This window comes from Octopus bimaculoides, chromosome 14, assembly GCF_001194135.2.
Source record: "Octopus bimaculoides isolate UCB-OBI-ISO-001 chromosome 14, ASM119413v2, whole genome shotgun sequence".
In the NCBI taxonomy this organism is placed as follows: domain Eukaryota; kingdom Metazoa; phylum Mollusca; class Cephalopoda; order Octopoda; family Octopodidae; genus Octopus; species Octopus bimaculoides.
In genome coordinates, this window is record NC_068994.1 from 44,626,502 (window position 1) to 44,640,737 (window position 14,236).

At 34.0% G+C, this 14,236-nt stretch overlaps 1 protein-coding gene across 1 annotated transcript; it reads left to right on the forward strand.

Moving 5' to 3' along the window:
• Positions 1 to 3,908: 3,908 nt before the first annotated feature.
• Positions 3,909 to 4,424, forward strand: LOC128249348 (putative zinc finger protein 702). The gene has a single exon (XM_052972595.1). The coding sequence runs from the start codon at positions 3,909 to 3,911 to the stop codon at positions 4,422 to 4,424; it is 516 nt and encodes a 171-aa protein (XP_052828555.1).
• The last annotated feature ends 9,812 nt before the right edge of the window (positions 4,425 to 14,236 follow it).

A 14,236-nucleotide genomic window follows, 5' to 3' on the forward strand; every position in this document is an offset into this window, starting at 1 on the left:
AAGTGGTTGCTCAGCCTGCTAGAAACAGCAGCCAAATTTCTCTGAACTCATACCCTACTATCTCTAAAAAGAGAGAGGGGTACACTGGATTATGTAGTCCTAGATACACTATGGTTAAAAAGAGATGAGATGGTCATGACTGGAATGTCAATTGTCACAGATCAATTCAATCAAGATGACTTGAAGCTCAACAACAACCTGTGATTATGAGTTGGTACCAAAAGGTTCCTGGACTAGTAATGCTTAATAAAAAGTAACTTATTTACCAAAGTTTTAACAACAGCTCCTTCGAAATAGTCACCTTACGCAGCAATACACTGGTCCCAGCATTCCTGCCACTTTTGGAATCCCACCTGGAAGTCATTTGCTGTAAGTGAGTCAAAGATCTTCTGTGATTCGTTCTGAATCTCAACAATGGTGTTACAACGGCAACCTATGAGCTGCATGTTCAACTTGGGGAAGAGATGGAAGTCCACAGGGGCTAAATCTGGCGAATAGGGCAGAAGCGATACCATGTTGTTTTTGACAAGAAACTCACAAGTGAGGAGAGCCCGTTGAAGGATCCAGTGTCTTGCGCTCCACAGATCTGATCACTTTCACCAAATGTCCCCCCACCCTCAAATGCTTCGAAACATTGCAGTAGAACTCTTGGTTGATGGTTTGGCCCTGGGGGATGAATTCTCAATGCACAATACATTTCCAGGAGTGATGCTTCCGGCAGGTCTTCCTGATCACTCATCATCTTTCAGGGATGTTCTTCTACCTATGCCTCTCCAAACATTACATACGACCCAAAACCTCATTGCCATAAGTTTGCCAAAGCATACTCAGTGTCTTTGAAGTAGACTTCCCAAGTTTAACAAAACATTTTACATTGGCTCTTTGTTCCAGTCCATGACAAAATCTCAGACTACTACATATGATCACAAAAGCATAAATTTCACAACTTGCAAAATAAATTCAGCAATGTCACTTGACACACTGTCTCATGGAGGTCAGCGCTAGCTCTCACTGTGCACGCAAACCTGTGCTGCCATCTGTTGATGCTCTGCAGAACTAGTCCAGGAATTTTTTTGATACCACCTCATATAGTCAACATTCACATATAATCTGAAATAAATAAAGATATTTTTTCATGAATAAAATATATGGCATTATTACCAAGGCAGTGAGTCGGCAGAATTATTAGCATGCCAGACAAGATGCTGCTAAATAGTTTGTCCTGAGTTCAAATTCCACTAAGGTCAACTTTGCCTTTCATCCTTTCAGAGTCATTAAAATGCGATGGCGTTCTCAGAGAAACTCTAGGCATCGACGAGGATCAACTAACCGGTCTATTTCAGACCTGGGCTTCTGGATAACTTCCAGAAATCCCTTGCTTGGCAGTGCTACTGAGGGACACTGCCCTTTCAGGATAAACCTTACAGGCACAGAAGTGCCATCACCCAGGCCTGCCCAAGGTGCACACAGAGCAACAACACCATTCTACACATCCTCATCCAGTGCCTGAGCATTGCTGACCTGTGGGTTTATGTTGAACATCTGCTGTCGCATGTAGGGCAGATCCAGCAATCATCTGAATCTATTGTGAAGATTGCCCCACAGACCTCCATTGGCCAGGAGGGGCAAGCAGTTTTTATTTGTCTGGTGGCTGTAGCAAAAGAAGTAATATGGTGGACTCATCTGAAAGGACTAAAGTCAGACGCTTTCCTCTTTGGCCAAGCCCTCATCAACTTCTTCAAGTTTCACTTGAAGAAGAAAGTGAGTGGGGAGAGGGATGTGTTTCCTTCTAGCAAGTTTGTTGAAAGGGTGTATGTTAGAAGAATGGTCAGTGTGAAAGGACCAATTCTGAACATACATCTATGAAAAATTAAAGGAGAAGGGCTCTTGCCGTGTTGATCAGGCACCCGTGGCTTTTGTGGGGTTTTCCCCGGGGACCTTTAAAGTGCCTCTCCTATTGGGAGTTTTATGCTGTTTAATTTTTTATTGCTTACATGAGAAAAACCCTTTGTATCGTCTTGTATTGTCTTTTATGTTGTTACACGTCCTTTAATGTTGTTTTATGTAAGCCCTTGTGGCTAATAAAAGAATCAATTAGAAGTGTCAGTTGAGCATTGGAGTTGATGTAATCACCTCACTTCCTCCCTCTGAAATTGCTGATCTTTTACCAAAACAAAAATGGATTATTAACTCCTACTCGAGTCAACTTTACTTTTCATCCCTCTGAGATAAAACAAAGTACCAATCAAGTACAGAGGTCAATGGTACTGACTAAACTCCTCACCTCCTCAAAATCGTGGCTTTGTGCTTAGAGTACAAACTTTATGGGACAGATATGATCAAGTATACTCGTTTTCTGAAATTTACCATAATTTCGTTGAAATGCACTACATTTGTTTCAATCAATTTTTAAAATAATGAAGAATTTAGTAAAATCATTTTGTCATTATAAAGTTGATGCTTTGGAACAAATTAACATAAAATTTTAATTTACATCACTTTAAAACAGGGAGTTTGTTTTAGAACCAGGAGCAGTCTCAGGCAGGTTGGATGGTATCAAAAGAGTTAAAGGATTTTAAAACTAAGTGTGTCATATAGTTTTGAAGAAAAGGTTAAGAGTATATGATGATTCTCCTCCTCCTCCTCCTCTTTTATTTCATATTCTTCCTCTTCTTTTTATGCTTATCTGTTTCTCCTTATTCATGCCTATGCATTGGTATGAAACTGTAAAGTTGTATCTTCATTTTGTTTTATATATATTCAGCCTATTCTTAAGGTTGAGTTGCTCCAGGTTATTATTATTGTTGATGTCGCTCTTGTATTTCTTTGAATGTCCCCAGGGATAGTATGAGACTGAAGTAATTTAATTCTTTAACATTCTCAAACCAGGTTTCACTTACACAGAGTGCTGTGCACTACAAATATAGAATAGTATAAGCATAACATATAAGGCTATACTTCAAATAGTCAAGATAAGAAGTTTTTCTCAGAATTTCTTCCCAGCAGGCCAATCTTTCACTGTAATATATATCATCAGAACCAACAAATAGTCTATGTAGTCTATACAAGCAAAAATTCAAAGTGTAGAACAGAAAAATTTCATATGGACCTTTATCACTCAAATATTTTAGTATGGTTACTCTTTTACTCTTTTACTTGTTTCAGTCATTTGACTGTGGCCATGGTGGAGCACCGCCTTTAGTCGAGCAAATCGACCCCAGGACTTATACTTTGTAAGCCTAGTACTTATTCTATCGGTCTCTTTTTGCCGAACCGCTAAGTTACGGGGACATAAACACACCAGCATCGGTTGTCAAGCGATGGTGGGGGGACAAACACAGACACACACATACACGTATATATATATATATATATATATATATATATATATATATATATATATATATATATATACATATATACGACGGGCTTCTTTCAGTTTCCGTCTACCAAATCCACTCACAAGGCTTTGGTCGGTCCGAGGCTATAGTAGAAGACACTTGCCCAAGGTGCCACGCAGTGGAACTGAACTCAGAACCATGTGGTTGGTAAGCAAGCTACTTACTACACAGCCACTCCTACGCATGTTAATTTTTATTCCAAAACACCAGCTAAATTATGATGAAAGTTATTCTTTTTTGATTTCATGATTAATTGAAACAAAGACTGTGTATTTCAACAGAAATATGGTAACAAAATGGTTACATTGGGACTCCTTTCAATATGTTTATCAATTGGTGTTCTTAAAATTATTTGCTTCTTTGCAACAAAATTCTTTCTTCGTATCTCTCCCTCACAGATTAACCCATTCATGATTTCAAGCCCCAAAAATTATTTTGATACTGAATACTAACACATATTCTTTTTCTTATCCAGATTAAACTGATAATTTACCTCCAGTATTAAACATGTTAACAATCGAGAAGCGATTCTCCTGTGAAACCTGCGGCAAAATGTTCTTGCTGAGTAAAACTTTGCAGAAACACAAGAAGATACATGTTCTGGATACAAAGTCAAAAGTCCCACCAACAAACCATGAATATCACCCATGTCACAGATGTGATTTATGTGGGAAGGAACTAGCTCAGAAGAATTATCTCAAAATCCATCGAAGAACACACACGGGAGAAAAACCATACAATTGTGAGATATGTGCAAAGAAGTTTGCTCGTCGAGACGCCCTCCGCATTCATGAGAGAACGCACAAAAGAGAAAAGCCTTTCTATTGTGACATCTGTTCAAAGCATTTCGCACAAAAAAACTATTTAAAAATTCATAAACGTATACACACTGGTGAGAAACCCTTTCACTGTGATGTATGTATACAACAGTTTGCTCGTAGTGACACCCTCCTGAGACACAAAAGGACTCATAAAACAAATGAAAAACAAGAGCCAAAAGAGAAAGAAAAGCATAATGATTGACAATGTCTGTGATGTTACATGTATTAAACTTCACACATCTACACACACACACATACCTATCTTATTTGGTCGACTGATACCAGTGGTGTCAACCACTTACAGTTTCCTTATGTGATTAATTCAAGTCATTTGTCAGGATATTATGCTGGAAGAAAAATTTATTCCAGCATGACAGCCTGATAAAGTACATCAATTTTTTGCATAAGAAAACTGCAAATAACTGACAATACTGATTTTAGTTAATCATATAAAATAAATATTCTACTATAGGGCATTGAATATTGTTTCTTTAATTTCTTATTACTATTATCACATATATATATATATATATATATATATATATATACACATACACATACACACATACACACACACATATATAAAACTGTTGCCACAATTCTGGACACTTTTTTACAGTTATTGTTAGATGGCTTTTATGTCTCTTTTCTGCTCATAATTATTTTTGTTGTCATCTTCAAAGTATATTTTGCCGTTCCTTAAAGTCATGTTGCTATGAAATTTATATTAATCTATAATTAGCTTATGCTAAAACAGATAAATATAAAACTAAGATTACAGGAAACTGAAGAATGTGGGCGTAAATGCGTATCATGTTACTTCATAGTCAGTAGCCAATCAGAACTGAAATAGAACTGGTAGCCAATGGGCAGTGAGGTACAACTGTCATGAGCCAGTCAGCTTTGAAACACAATCAAACTATTTCCATTAAATTATCAAATATCGAAGGGGGGAGGTCTAGTATTGGAATTTGTTTTTATTCTTTATCATGGCCCCTTCTGTTAGGGAAGATTGGACATGCCTAAGCTAAAACAGTTGTAATTCCTTGGGAACTATACACCTTTCAACAAGAAGACTGGGATAAGATGCAACAAAATCTGATGTAAAGAAGATTTGCCAACACTTTGGAGAATATGGTAGCATGAAAACTACTAAAAGAACAGGAAGAAAATGCAAAACAAGGGAACAGGATAACTAACCTTTTTTACCTAATTATCAAAAAACACCAGAAGAAATACAGTCAACTTTAACAACTTGTAGGAGTCTGAATCCATTCCTTATAGGCATGGACTCAGACTCTTCAATGAAAAGCATTGAGCAAGATTACCAGGGTAAAAATGCCTATCTGAATGTTTTTTCCGAGAAGAAAACATCTTTTACAGGCAACACAAATGCTGGCTTGCAGAGGACTGTTACAAATTCTTATGTCCATATGGTGAGATGAGACAAAGATTTCAATTTTCAGAAGCAATGGATTAAAATATGTGAAACACAGGATTAATGAAAATATATTTCTTCATTGTATTACAGTAGCTATGAAGCATTCTGTCAGTAGTATGTTGAGGTGTTGGTCATACTGGAATTATAAATGAATCTTTAACCCTTTAGCATTCAAACTAGCCATATCAGGCCCAAATATTCTATTTGTTTTGTATTGAAACTGACCAGATCAAGCATCTCACAACTACACTATAAAGTCATTCTAAAAGCAAACAAACACATCGTCAAAATCTTAAAGCTACAAGAAAGTGTATAACTAATTTCAAAACAATGTGAATAAATTTGTATTATATTTGACAGACAAATTGAATGCTAAAAGGTTAAATGCTTAAAAATACCAAACTATTTTGGAAATGTAATAATTTTACTTGATCAGTGACATGTTTCCACATTATTCAACTGAAGTAATTTTTCAGCAAGGCAGTACCCAATATCATATAGCATAATCTAGAATGGAATGGTTGGAAGACTACAGAATATATATTCTAAAAGAGCCTAGAAACAGCTGCATTCTTAACCAGATTGAAAATTTATAGTCAAACACATGAGACAGGCATCAGTTCCCAAACTGGTCAACATTCAGTCAAAGCAATCATCAATGCCTAGTTCAGAATCATATATAATAAGGATTTGAAGAATATTATTGCTTCCATCCAAGAAGAATTGATGTGGTAATCAAAAATAAAATGATGTCCTTCTGGGACAATATAATATAAACCATCATACTGTAAACTAAATTAAGTGATTGTCCTTTATTTGATATTTTATATATCTCTGGTTTTGGCTGATATGATATGCATATGTTTTAGTGTATTTAAGTCTCAAAGCTGTCCTACTCAGTCGAAGAACGATATCAATTTTAAAGCAATATGGCTTAGAGGAAAATAAAGGTTCTTTGAAGTTGACTTCAAATAAAAAAATTATTAGCAGAAAAGATGCATAAAAAATGCAACAAGCAATAACTATGAAGAAAGAATCTACAATCTTGGCCGCAAGCATGTGCACATATACATGCATATATATATATATACATACAATGGGGTGCTGATAAGTTCCTGGCTTTGGGTAAAAGAAAATATGAGAGAATTTGTTAATTATGATTTTATTCAACATATTCCCCTCTCAGATTCACATATTTATTGCAGTGATCCTTCTGTTTTTCTAAGCTCTGTAAAAGAACTCAGAAGGTTGGGCCTCCAACCAGGCTTCTCGCAATATCCTTAAAGTCAGAATCTTTTCAGTACCTCCTTATGTGTATGTGTGTGTGTATATATATATATATATGTATGTATGTATGTATATGTATATTGAAGTTCATGAATTTGGATAATTTTGTATGCTGAGAAAGAAGTTGATGTTTTATGACCAATCCTTTGTTCAAGGGACAGAAAAAATGCTCTCTCTCTGTCTCAGATGAAGGAACAGCCTTGGAACATCTGGTTCCTCCTTTCTCTCTATCATATACAGATTTATCCAACCTCATGAAGTTTACTGCATAATTTTTGCTGAGACAAACCGCCCTAGTTTCTTCAGTCTATGATTTTTACCAATACATATCTATATATATATATATATATATGTATGTATATACATTTGTGTGTACGGATCTTTTTTAAAACGGGGGCCACATTTTTCATTAATGTTTTACGTAGTGTTTTTGGTACCGAAAGACTTTCAAACTTCGTATACTTATCTATTTTGTGTTATAGAACAGAAAAATATTTTTGTATTCGAATTTATTTCATGTAAAAAATTGTCTTATTTCGATAATTTCAACCAATCACTGACGTCCACTCAGCCGATATACATTAAGTGCCGACTACATAAACAAACGATTCTTCGTTTTATTTGCTTTTTTCATTTTAAATTTGCTTTAACCCTAACCCTAAGCCTAAGCCTAACCCTAACTCTAACCCTAGGGTTAGGGTTAGGGTTAGAGTTAGAGTTAGGGTTAGGGTTAATTGTTTCAGAATCGTTTGTTTATGTAGTCGGCACTTAATGTATATCGGCTGAATGGACGTCAGTGATTGGTTGAAATTACAGAAATACGACAACTTTAACATGGAATAATTTATGGATTTCTTTTTTTTTTAAGAAGACTAAGAGAAAAAGATGTTTTATATGACACATTCTACCAGTGTTCCAAGTTTCAAAGTGTTTCGTTAATGAAAAATGTGGCCCCCGTTTTAAAAAAGATCCGTGTGTACATAAGTATGTGCATGCATGTATATATAACCAAATAGTATTTTAAATATTTCTCATACTTATGAGGACATTCATCTTTGCAACAATCCAGTGTGATAATGTGATATTGTGATATGAAGATATAGACAATCTTTGAATACAACTAACATTGAATACAAATAACCATGCTTGTGGTGACTTCCTATAAAGAAGGAAAAATTAAATTTTCTCATTTTATCTTTTCATTAACTCCTCACCATCCGAATATGATGAACTAGAGACACAACTAATTTTTCTTCTTTTCTTTTATATTACATTCTGTTTGCACCAATTATGAAATTATGAAATATTTGATATATAATGCACAATAGAGACCAGTAAAAGTTATTCTGGATTGATTTCTTTATGTGTGCATGAGAGTGTGTATGTGTGCATATCTATATCTATTTATCTATCCACACACACACACACACAGATATATATACACACACATACACATACATACTATTATAAATCTATTTCAGCCAATTTTACCAATTGGTTTCATACACGAATTAGGAGAGATAGAGTTTTCTCTTAACTCTCACATGTGAAAGTGCTATGTAAAATCAGCTGAAACCGATCTATAATCCCGAACTGTATAAACATTAATATACTCACTCAATTGACAAATATATGAGTGCCTGTTTTGTTTCGTTTTTTTAACTAATGGATTCTTAGACAACTATATGAATAAATATATATATATATATATATATATAACTTTGGCATTAGCTGTAGTAGCTGAGAGAGTATCTTCTCTATATTTTCAATTTTATTCTTCAGCTTAAATGCTTGTCCCATTTTTCTTCATCTTCCATGATTCTGAATTTGCTTAGTTAATGATCTCTCTCTCTCACTCTCTCTCTCTCACTCTCTCTCTCTCTCTCTCTCTCTCTCTCCCTCTCTCTCTCTTTCTTTCTTTCTTTCCTTTTTTTTTTTAACTTTTGCTTATCGCCATTGTAATATTTTGCATTTCCGTACAACTGTGATCTATCGCCAGTGACTCTATATACATACAAACGATTGTATATTGATTTTCCCCAGACAAAATTAGTTTTTAATCTATATTTATTGAACTGCTGGCTGACAAAATCCTGTGTTGTTAAAGTCAAAATCATTTTTGTGACAACTAATATTTAGAAACACATGAATTTACTCACTTCTTAAATATAAATAAATCTTACATATAACGATGAAATAGTCAAGTTGGTGGATAAATACATATTGGAGTATTAGTTCATGAGTTGTGAATTCAAATTTGCTGCAGGTATTGCAGTTCAAGTTCTATCATGTTTGACTTTCCCTTTCATTCTTCCAGGGTCAATAAAAATGGTTATATACTGTTTCATGGTTTTTGAATTAATATTTATTGCAAGTATTATTGTATTTCTGTACAAAAACTTGACTGTAAAGGCATGTTTATAAGATGAAAATGTTTGTTTCATTTGTTTCACAACCAGATAGGTGAGAGTTTTCTATCCTAGCCTTACATTGACCAATTCTTTGTGGGTGGAATTTGGCTCCCTGGAAACTGTGTGGATATACATTGGTGGAGGGTGTAAATAGCAGCAAGAAAATGCCAAAAGCAGTGATCTTTGAAACCTCTAACGATACTTGTTCTACACTGAGTTACAGACACTGCCTTGTGATTCTCAAAGTCAGTAGTACAGTGAACTAGTGACTGGTCCATTGGAAACCTGTAATTTATGATGCTGTTGTGACATCAGAATATAAAACAGAAATAAATACATAAATATTTACGTGCTAGTACTACATGAAAAACATCTGTGCCAGCACCACATAAAAAGTACACTTTGTAAAGTGGTTGGTATTAGGAAAGGCATCCAACCATAGAAACAATGCCAAAACAGACAACTAGGGCCTGTTGCAGCTAGCCAGCTTCTCTCAAACCATCCAACTCAAGCCAGCATGGAATATGGACATTAAATGATGATGATTTAGCTTTGTTGTGAAATAGGAACCGCTGGGGCATTTTTGGCAGCTTAAGATGAAGATCAAATCAACTGGCACTGACTTATTGTTATTTAACAACTCATTGAGATTCACTGATTTCTCCCTCCCAAGAAGCCAATGGTAGTTGCTGAAGACTACTTATTAAAAGTGAACATAGCTTATGAGTAACACAGCTCATTTACAACAAGATACAAGGTTGATGACCTGTCAATAAGAGGGTCTTGAATCTCTCAAGTTTCTGATTGTATCAAGCTACTGGCAGCTTGGCAGAAAATAAGGTAATATATGTCAGAATCATCAAAGACAGTAGACCATTTCCGGAACTGACAATATCTAGATTGTAAGACAAGTGGTGGTGGTGGTGGTGTTGATGATGATGATGATATATCCAGTCTAATAAATTTCAAGTAAATAACAAAGAAATGTGCCAAACATTGTTTATAGAACTCAAACATTGAGGGGTCTCTTTCTCATCTTAACAATTATATGTCAATCCAACACTATTAATATGAATGTGTTTAAGTTTCATTTCCAGGTTTGCAACACAAACTTGACATGCAATTTGACTTTGTATCAACAAAATGCAAATTAAATAAAGACAACAATTCAATCAGTTCTGACTATTAAAATGTTTTATTTGGGCATACAGGAAATAATATATTGCCATAACCAAGATGCTAAAAATCATTACCAGGATTATATATATATAATTTTCAAATAGGATAAAATCTACATAAGAATTTATCAAGTAGTCAGCGTGAAAAACTTCATAAGGGAAAAATTATTAAATATTCCCATTAAATATATTTATTTATATTAAGGGCATTACTATACATAAATACCTCATGCTACGAGGGACTCTTAAAGTCAAAACTACCAAAATAAACACATTATAGTTTTGACTTTAAGAGTCCTTCGTAGCATGAGGCAATTATGTATAGTAATGCCCTTAATATAAATAAATATATTTAAAGGGAATAATTAATAATCGTACTGCATTAACTTTGGTAGACCCTTGTTGCTTATTTTGACTTTAATCACCTCATATATATATATATATATATATATATATATAGAGAGAGAGAGAGAGAGAGAGAGAGAGAGAGAGAGATTTGCAAATATAAATACAGAGTTCGACAAAAAAAACGTATGCACACTTCAGGAACGGAAAAGCCTGCATAAATATTTAAATCAGTATTACTGCAATTTATTCAGTGTTTTGGCAATTTGATAAAACATCGAAAGAGGTATTCATATTTATAGAGGTATTTATACAAGTTAAACATTTATACAGATTTTTCCTTTCCTGAAGTGTGTATACATTTTTTGGTGGACTCTGTGTGTGTGTGTGTGTAAATATATATGCTATCATATATATATATCATATATACAGTGTAAATAAAAGTTGTCAAGGTAAACACCTTTATTCAAGCTTCAGGTGTATAGTCTTATACACATTCACCACTACCTGGCCCTTGCTCACCTTCAGCAGAATCCACTCTGCTTCAATTATTCAATTATTCCTTTCTTCCTCTTATCAGGCTTGGAATCCCTGAAAAGGGCCACAGGTACTGTTTTTCCTCCTCTGACTAAGGTAGTAAAATGAAGTTTTGATTTATATATGAGATAAATGTAGACTATTTATCCAAAATTACAGTTTTGTTCAAACAGCCAAGAGCCAAACAGAATGAAACCAGCAACCAGAACATGTATTCCTAGTTCATCTCATATAAATGAACATGTGTGTGTGTGTGTGTGTGTGTACAGATATATATGTATGTGTATATATATATATATACATATATATATGTGTGTGTAATGTTTGTGGTGTGAATGTATGTGTATATCTGTGAACATATATATATATATATATACACATACATATGCATGTGAGTATTTGTATGCATGTATGTATATATGTGTGTGTGTATGTATGTACAAGGGGCATGCTGAAAAGTTCCAAGCTTTAAAGGTATCGCAAAAGGCCTGATTGAAGGCACAACTTTCCAAGTTCTTTTACAGGACATAGAAAAACTGAAGGACTGCTGCAATAAGTGTATGAATCTGAGAGGGGAATATGTTGAATAAAATCATAATTAACTGATCCTCCTGTATTTTTTCTTTACCAAAAGCCAAGAACTTTTGAGCACCCTCTTGTATGTATGTACGTATGTATGTATGTATGTATGTATGTATGTGTATGTATGTATGTATGTGTGTATGTATGTATGTATGCATGTATCCATGCAAGTACATATGTAAGGTCAAGAAGAGTCAAATTTATGGACAAAATTCTAACTCTTATTTCATTTTCATTGCATTGATAATGCTTTTGAGAAAGATATTAACATAACAAACTCTTTAAAAATTTAAAAACATAAAAACTTCTTCCTCCTCAGACTGAAATCTTAGGTCTATTTAAGAAGTCGATATATAATAATATATTGACTTCTTAAATTGATGATTATAAAATAAATAATGAAGAAATAGATCCTAATGTCTACTGGCAACAAATCAACATTAAACTAAACTTTTGTTGAAACATCATCATTTTGATGATAATTATCAGTTAATTTGTGAATCAGTCAGGTTGCCCACTTTTTCTTGTTTAATTGTAACACAGATTTCTCATGCTTTGAACTATTAGAAGTGTTGACACATTCCAGAAAATTGTGCATTAGTATTCTAATTATAGTTGATAACAAGGGCATAAGAGTGATAGTTTTGTGAGAGAGTTGTCAACAAACATGTTGTGTTTGGGGTAGTAGTAGACACATGTTTCTTGATAGGTGTTCATGAATTTATCAGCATCCTCAAAATATATGAGCCTAGTTCAACATTTATTAATAGAAAGTGTTGACAACAGCTTTAATAGACAAAGAATCAAGGATGTTCATATCATATCACTATGTTTTAGCTGTGTTCCTTACAAAAAATATCTAACTGTCAATGATTCTAGTTCAGCTGACTGTAAATTATTCGATGGTATGAAGTAGTTCACCAGTATAAATGGTCCATGCATGATATATTTTGTCAGTATTGCCTTACATTTACTGTGTTGAGCTTAAATACTCACTAGTGTAAACCTTGGAAAGCAATAAACTTGTGATACACTACATGAAGTGTATATCTATGGCTTATCAGGGTTTGCATAACGACTACATTAATGGTTATCACAGCACTAAACTTGTGAAGTAAGGAATAATTATTATATTTGTAGGGAAATTGAAACGTACACTCAAAGTCTTTATACCTACTGTGATAGATCTCAAAAATATGAAAATCAACTAATATTATATTTAAAATAGTGTGTGGCTGATATTACAGTTTTATCAATGAAATCTTATGAAAATATTTGCTACTAACATTGTTGTGAAATTTTAAAGTTATATTTATTGAGTACCTAAACGTGCCTTTTTGGATGAAATCTTTGTGCTAGTTGCTTGATTTATTGGGTATCTACGTCACTTTTACAAGATTGAAATATAGAAGGGGTTTGCTAATTATTAGATATTCTTTGAGAATATGAAAGCTGACCACAACATCACAGAAAGATTAATAACACATAAGCAAATCAATTAATAAATATCACATCATGCTCACATAATTATGTTTTCTTCAAAAATGTGCTCAGATGGTTTAAGTACATATGTACAAGATAACAGCTAACATATATATATATATACATATATACATATATTTATATATTTAATACATATATCTATCTATATATATATACATACACACATCATATTATTTACAATAGATGGATAGGTGTCCTCATCTTGTTTGTTGTTATCACAATGTTTCGGTTGATATACTCTCCAGCCTTCATCAGGTGTTCTGGTGGAATTTCGAACCCAACCCTTTATTTGACAAATGGGATAAACTATTCTCATTCTTAGGGTATGTTCCTGGTGTTATTTTTCTGTTGATACTATTTTTGAAGTCCCTGCCTGGGATTGAACTTAGAATCCGAGGGTTAGTAGCCCGTGCTCTTATCTACAATTATGTACGTTATTTACAATGGATGGATTCTAAGTTCAATCCCAGGCAGGGACTTGAAAAATAATATCAACAGAAAAACAACATCAGCAACATACCTTAGGAATGAGAACAGTGTACCCCGTGAGTTAAATAAAGGGTTGGGTTCGAAATTCGACCAGAACACCTGATGAAGGCTGGGGAGTACATCAGCCGAAACGTTGTGATAATAACAAACAAGGTGAGGACACCTATCTGTCCATTGTAAATAATGTGCATAATTCCTCATCTCAAAAATATAGAGTACTATATATATATTTATATATATA

Coding starts and splice junctions, on each gene's coding strand:
- LOC128249348 (XM_052972595.1), top strand. CDS start 3,909: ATGTTAACAATCGAGAAGCGATTCTCCTGTGAAACCTGCGGCAAAATG.